At 47.3% G+C, this 7,500-nt stretch overlaps 1 protein-coding gene across 1 annotated transcript in view; it reads left to right on the forward strand.

The window, feature by feature from the left end:
* The window catches only part of hmcn1 (hemicentin 1), a gene marked incomplete at its 5' end in the record, with an annotated part of 147,653 nt that overhangs the window by 82,313 nt on the left and 57,840 nt on the right, over positions 1–7,500 (forward strand). The window contains 8 exons of the mRNA XM_083647511.1: positions 89–184; positions 437–631; positions 1,328–1,458; positions 3,323–3,470; positions 3,688–3,814; positions 3,978–4,132; positions 4,372–4,650; positions 5,897–6,178. Coding sequence (XP_083503637.1) covers positions 89–184; positions 437–631; positions 1,328–1,458; positions 3,323–3,470; positions 3,688–3,814; positions 3,978–4,132; positions 4,372–4,650; positions 5,897–6,178 — 1,413 coding nt within the window. The remainder of the gene's footprint in view (positions 1–88; positions 185–436; positions 632–1,327; positions 1,459–3,322; positions 3,471–3,687; positions 3,815–3,977; positions 4,133–4,371; positions 4,651–5,896; positions 6,179–7,500) is intronic.

A 7,500-nucleotide genomic window follows, 5' to 3' on the forward strand; every position in this document is an offset into this window, starting at 1 on the left:
GTCCGTGCGTGCGTGTGTGTGCGTGTGTGTGTGTCCATGTGTGTGTGTGTGTGTGTGTGTCCGTGCGTGTGTGCGTGCGTGCATGCAGTGCCCCCTGTGGTAGAGGTCCTGGAGCCCCCCTTCAACAGCCCCCTGCAGGAGAGAGTCGCAAACCAGCGCATCGCCTTCCCCTGTCCTGCCAAAGGTGCAGTACTATCTCAACCTACTCTCTGCTACGAGGCTATTGGCTAGCATCAGCTCATGAGACAACAGCAGTCTGTTTGTATCATTTAGATTGACAGTGACATTTAGTTTGAGCAAACAGAAGAAGAAGAGAACATTTAGCAAATCATCATCCTCGTGTTGTCTAGTAGTACAATGAATGTGTTTTCCGTCATTGCCAATGGTTCTATCTATCTTGCTCCTCCTTCCTCCTCCTCCCTGGTCTCTCCTCCAGGTCTTCCTAAGCCCGTGATCCGGTGGTTGCGTAACGGCCAGGAGCTGACGGGTAACGAGCCGGGCGTGACCATCCTGGAAGATGGCACCTTGCTGATCCTGGCCTCCGTGTCCCCGCTGGACAACGGAGAGTACGTCTGTACCGCCGCCAACGATGCTGGATCCACTGAGAGGAAGTACCAGCTCAAAGTCAACGGTGAGCAACCTGTTCACTGAGGGCACTCCTCACACTGGGCACATTGGGTGGAAGAGATTTACAGTACCACCTCAAGTCTGTGTATATCTGGACTGTGATTCTTGTTTTAGTATTCTTACAGTACCAAGTTAGAAGGAAAAAACTAGTACTGGTAGCTAATTGACAGTGACTTATAGTGGGAGTTGATGACTGCAGTTTAGCTTAAGTTAGCTTTAGTCAATATTTGTATACGAGGGATCAGCCGAGCAGCATTTTGGTAAACAAACCGCGTCACTGGGTGGCAACGGCAACGGAACCCTGTGGAGCCTGAGTTTGAGCGTCTGACTCTAGCCGGCTGACCGTGTTTACAATTTAAAAACTGCGACAGTTCACACAACTTTAACACGCATTATATTATACATCAAACTCTCGAGCTAATTCTGCTCTCACTCAGAATGTCAAAATATAAGCGATGTGATGTATACTTTTTGAGATATTAACGTTTGTTTTGCACAACTCATACTAGTTAACTGCCGCGGGGTTACGCATTTTTTTGGTGGCAGTGACGTCACGCTGATTCGTCCTATAGAACCATTCAGAAGATATTTGGTTGCTTTATAATATTCCAAAATGTACTCATCTGACATGCTTTGTTGGGTCTAGTAGCAACTCAATGGAAGCTGTATTCTCACCTTTGACCTTTGACCCCCTCCACAGTGCCCCCAGATTTCCGTGACAGCAAATGGCCCGGCAACGTGTCGGTGGTCCTGAGCCAGCCCACCAGCTTGCTGTGTGATGTCACAGGAAGTCCCACCCCTGTCATCACCTGGTACAAGGACGGCATTCCTGTAGGTTCAATCACACTGGTTCACTGCCGTCAACATCAAATGAATTCTGAAAAATGTGACAGTTGTACAGTATGCCAGTTTTGTCTTTTATGATTTCCACTCAGACTAGATCTAGTTTTATTCAAAAAAATTTAACATGCATATAAATTTGAGTCCTTCCTTATGCAAACTCGTACAGACAGTTGAAGTAATATTAGGCCTTTATATAATAACCATAACCTATACTTAAAGTGTGGTCTAAAAGTCCACTCCTGGGACAAGTTCTGACATGCATGAAAGTAATGAGAAATTATGATGAGAAGAAGTGAAGGCTTTTCTTCCGTTCATAAAAAAAGGTCATAAAGATTCAATGAGCTCTGATCATAGGGTGCACCCTGCAAAAGACCATGTCACAAAACCAATATGGACGTCTGTGTGTGTGCGTGTGTGTGTGTGTGTGTGTGTGTGTGTGTGTGTGCGCGCGCGTGCGTGCGTGCGTGCGTGCGTGCGTGCGTGAGTGTGTGTGTGTGTGTGTGTGTGTGTGTGTGTGTGCGTGCGTGCGTGCGTGCGTGCGTGCGTGTGTGTGTGTGTGTGTGTGCGTGTGTGTGTACTGAAGAGGAAATCTCTAATCATGCCACGGTTGGCAGCATGCTCAGAGCTGTAACGACAGAATAAAGATGATATATCAATATGAGAACAGCGTGTTAAGGCCCAATTATACTCTACGTTAAAGACGGAGACGGACAGAGCCTTCTGTCCGTACTCTGTGTTCATTTCGTGCGTTTTCTGTCCGTCCTCTGAAAGCTTACGGATACGCATGAAACACAGCAGAACCACACACACACTCATGCATTTGACTCTCTACTGCCCACTGGTGAACGTATTGCTTAACATGATACCAGTATGTGGGCAGTGACGATAATAACGTTTGAAACGGACGCATCTATTTACGTATGAAGATGGAGTATAAATGAGCCATTAGTCTGCACTGCACTGCACTGTGCTTTCATAAGATGATATATCAATATGAGAACAGAGTGTTAAGGTCTTTGCACACACAGTCCGATTGTTTTCGTATGTGTGTTTTTTAATCCGTCATCTGAAAACACAGCTCGCAAAAATCTATTGACTGATGTGAAAAACGCAGAAAATCGAACCTCGTCCGAAAACTTAAATGACGGACGTAATTGTCGGACTCGGTGTGTCAATGATGATTGACACAAATGAGGTCGTATTCTTTCTTTTTTTCGTGCGTCAATTTCGGACGAAAATACGGACTTGGTGTGCAAAAGCTATTAGTCTGCACTGTGCTGTGCTGTCATAAAATGATATATCAATATGAGAACATGATTGTTAGTCTGCACTGTGCTGTGCTGTGATTGGCTGGCTGTTTTCTTGTTCCATTGGCTGCTGCACTCCTCTTTCCATCGAGGCAGCTCGCGTCGGAAAATCAGGGCGCAATTATTTTAATCCGCTAATTATTGAGAGCCATCTGAATCACGATGCTGTTCTCTGACTGCTTTTGGCCCCAAGGCACAGTTCAAATCATGTTTTGAATTGAACTGTATTGTTATGAAAGTGTAATGCTTTCTAAATTATAGTCCTCAACTGAATACGTCCTTAACTCTGTCCTGAAGCGCTATAGACGGGCGTTTCTCTTTTCGTACCAGTTTTGCTTCAATTGCAGGCTGCAGCTCTTCCAGGTTAGATAATTATGTTGAGGAATATTGGCTAAAATGTAACTTATTTTTTTCCACAATTCCTCGGGCAGAAATGACCATTTCCATGCCTACCAATAGAAAATGAATATATTCATTTCAAATAGTTTTTTTTTATTAATTTCGATTCACTGTATTGTACTTGATTTATTTGCGTCCATCCACAGGTAGTTCCTGGTAACAGTGTCCAGATCCTTGATAGAGGGAAAACCCTGCGACTGCTGAAGGCAGCCACAGGAGACAGAGGCGGCTACAGCTGTCAGGCCATCAATATCGCAGGCAGCACAGAGAAGGGCTTCTTCCTGGATGTGTTGGGTGAGTAGAACGTGTCTGACAACTTCAAAACCCAAAGCAAAAAACACTAGCTACAGACTTGTGACATACAGTACCTACCATACAGTCCCATACTGATGGGAACCATGTATTAAATGCTTTTAATGAATAGCAGCAGCTAAATATGGGAGATATAATAAGTTGAGAATTTAACCGATAGTTTCTTGATCTTTTAACACTCTTATCTTCTGTGCCCCAGTCCCACCGACCATTGTAGGGACCGGTTCTCCTCGAGACCTTTCAACCATCCTCAATCAGGAGATCAGTCTGGAGTGCAGGGTCAAAGGAGTGCCCTTTCCCACAGTCCAGTGGTACAAGGATAGGAAGTAAGTGCTTACTCTCCATGGTATGGCATGGTATGGCTTTTTTATGTTTTAATTCTGAACAAGAATGAGTGAATCAAATGAAACCCAAACCCCAACTCTGCCCTTAAGGTGCTGTTTGTCTTCACGACCCCTCTCTCCCCTCGTCCTCCTCCCCCTAACCCAGGCTGGTGTTTCTGGGAGATCCCAATCTGGAGGTCACCAACAGGGGGCAGGTTCTGAAGATCAAAAGTGCCCGTCTGGGAGACCAGGCCCGCTACCAGTGCAGTGTCACCAACGCAGCTGGCAAACAGTCCAAGGACTTCAACCTCAGTGTCTATGGTGAGTGTGCGTCGACTGGACAGCAAGGAATGGAGATGAGTCTTTGCAGATCTTACTATCATCAGTAGATAAAGATGAATAAACAACTGGAAAGTGATTGCGTTCCTTTTTTTTTTATTGATTGATTGATTGATCTCGTACAATTGAGCAAATTGGATTGCAGACAAAAGACAATTCGCTAAACATAAAGATTTCATTCACAAAATTGTCACACTATTATTTTGTGCCACTCCCTCCAGTGCCCCCCTCCATCAAAGGTGGCAACGTAACCACAGAGGTGACGGCCCTCCTGGACACGGTGGTGACGCTGGAGTGTGAGGCGCGCGGGGTGCCTCTGCCCGCCATCACCTGGTACCGCAGCGGAGAGGCTCTGCTCTCTAGCCGGCAGGCTCAGTACTTGGAGCGAGGACACTACCTGAAGATCGCCCGGGCGCAGGCGGCAGACGCTGGACAGTACACCTGCATGGTGACCAGCGTGGCCGGGACCGCGGAGAAGAGCTACGAGCTGGACGTCTACCGTAAGGACTCTCTCTCTCGCCATGTCTGCCTCGACAGTTTTCATCGAATACCAGCTGATATAACTTTCTCTTTTCAATGCTTTTAAGGCTGTTCAGAGTTTCCAAGTCTTCACTCTGGGTCTCTGTCTGAACAATATTAAGAGTCGATTAAATGGTTTAGATTAAATCTGGACATGAAACCGAAGCTTTGGAATTGGAAGGGGAACTGGGGAACATCTTGAATAGCTTCTCTAAGAACCTCTGCTCCCATTGTCACTTTGAAACGATTTAAACCGTCTCATGTGTGTTCTGGCGGTTAGTATTGTATTAATCGGAGCTATTAGGCATTTGGTTTCACTCATAGAGCATCAAGACATTTGTAGCCGTCAACAATAATTCCAAGCAGCTGTTGAGATGTTGCCATTACAGAGAGCCTCCAAACAACTTCATTAACAAACACATCCTCGAATCCTTGAAGACCACAAATACCGGTAAAGAGTTTCATAGTGTGCAGCAACAACAGCTGTGGAGATCCTGCAAACAAGCTTCATCAAAAACAAATACAGAGTTTCAAAGTGTGCAGCAATTTGAAATGTTTCTCTTTCCATCAGGAAATATATGTATGTATATATATATATATATATATATAATACAATTGTGCCTAATTGGCACAATTGTCTGTGCAGACTGCAGAGCAGCATTGATTGCCGGCGACCACAACACACACACACACACACACACACACACACACACACGCACGCACGCACGCACGGGGGGGTAGCCTAATTAATGGTGATGGCCCGCTGATTGATGTGCGGCGCAGCGAGCTTGAGAGACGTCACTTGAGAGTTTCTTCAGAATAGGCGGGGAGAGATAAAAGTAGACCCGGCTGCCGCGCGACAAAAGTAAGAAAGTAAGAAAGAAAGAAAGAAGTTTGACATCTCTGCATTCTGGATCAAAGTCAAGGCTAAATATCATGAGATAACGTCCTCGATGATGTCTTGTCTTGTTGCAGACAGACCAGGGCTCCCATATTGGTGAGTTACAATGTTTTTAGGTTGTATAATAAAGTGCAAGTTCGTGCAAGGAAAATACAGTACATACTGTGTGTCTAATATCATGAAACCCCCCCGCGCACGCGCGCGCCGGTCCGCAGCAAGATCCAAAAAAGGTTGGGGACCCCTGGCTTACATGACCATAGCTAGAATGCTACAAGTAAATCGCTAACCTCTCACATTCATTGCTATCCCCCCCTCCCCCCTCCCAGTGCCTCCCATCATCGCGGGCGTCGTGGACGTGCCCACGGAGAGGAAAGTGGTCCTCAGTAAGCCTCTGAGCCTGGAGTGTGAGGCCGGGGGCCACCCGCCCCCCTCCCTCACCTGGCTGAAGGACGGCGTTCCCGTGCGGGACGGGGACAGCGTCCGCGTCCTGCAGCGGGGCAGGAAGCTCGAGATCGTCTCCGCCACGGTGTCCGACTCGGGACGCTACGTCTGCGTGGCGACCAGCATCGCCGGGGAGAAGGCCATCAAGTACGACGTCAGTGTTCTAGGTAACGTGAACACACCGTGTCACACACACACACACACACACACACAGAAACACACACACACACACACACACACACACACACACACACAGAAACACACACTGTATTGTCATCTTTAAATGATGGTTACATTACATTGTTATACAGTCCCCACGGTCCCTAACTATTTCCAGTGATTTTGTACAGGATCAATCTGTCTCCCCTTGGAGGATGTTTACAGCAGGACGGAGTATCGTTTATCACCACCGCTCACTGACGGCAGCGAATTCAAAAGAGAAAGAAGCTGTCTCCACAGCCAAACACTTCCCTCACAGACTCTGTCTCCACAGCCAAACACTTCCCTCAGAAAGAAGCTGTCTCCACAGCCAAACACTTCCCTCACAGACTCTGTCTCCACAGCCAAACACTTCCCTCACAGACTGTCTCCACAGCCAAACACTTCCCTCACAGACTCTGTCTCCACAGCCAAACACTTCCCTCACAGACTCTGTCTCCACAGCCAAACACTTCCCTCACAGACTCTGTCTCCACAGCCAAACACTTCCCTCACAGACTCCCGCCGGTTCAAAGCAGAGCAGAGTGAACGTCGTTACCCTCAGAGGCCACCCAGTTATGACTGCTCTACAGTTAGCAGAGCCAGGAGCTTTATTCACTCCAGGTTAGCTAAACCCTGCTGTAATCTATAGGCCCGCGTGACGCGACCAGCCATCCTAAATCAGCAAACTGCTACTCTGATCCTCAAAAGCTCCATGAATACGACTCCAGCCAGGGGATTGTTAAGATGACAGGACGGAGGGAGTAAAAACATCGATGATTTGCTTTCATTTAGTTTTGCCTTTCACTGCACTCATCAGTCAGTGCCAGAGTTTCACCACTTAGCCAAGGAAACGCTGGTGGTGTGTGTAGGCTAGAGAGCTGCAAACCCGAGGGTACCCTCACGGGCCCCTCGGGCCGACCAAAACGGGCCGAGGCCGGGCTTGTTTTTTATTTATTTTTTATTAATAGGTCCGGGCCGGGCCGGGGTCGGGCCGTTTCAATAATTCAATTAAATAATGTTGTATTAGCGTACTCGCTTGATTTGACACAGCAGAGCACAGTCAGACAAAGAGGAGCAGTGCACAGACACTCCCCCAGCCACACAGTCACACACAGACCCTCACGTGACGAGCTGTAGACAGCTCCCGAAGAGAGATAGAGAGAAAAAACAATCCGTAGGCACAGTGAGTGTGTAGGCACAGTGTGTGTAGGCACAGTGAGTGTGTAGGCACAGTGTGTGTGTAGGCACAGTGTGTGTGTAGGCACAGTGAGTGTGGTGGGTTACAGCA

This window comes from Poromitra crassiceps (genome assembly GCF_964638095.1).
Source record: "Poromitra crassiceps genome assembly, chromosome: 12".
Lineage (NCBI taxonomy): Eukaryota > Metazoa > Chordata > Actinopteri > Beryciformes > Melamphaidae > Poromitra > Poromitra crassiceps.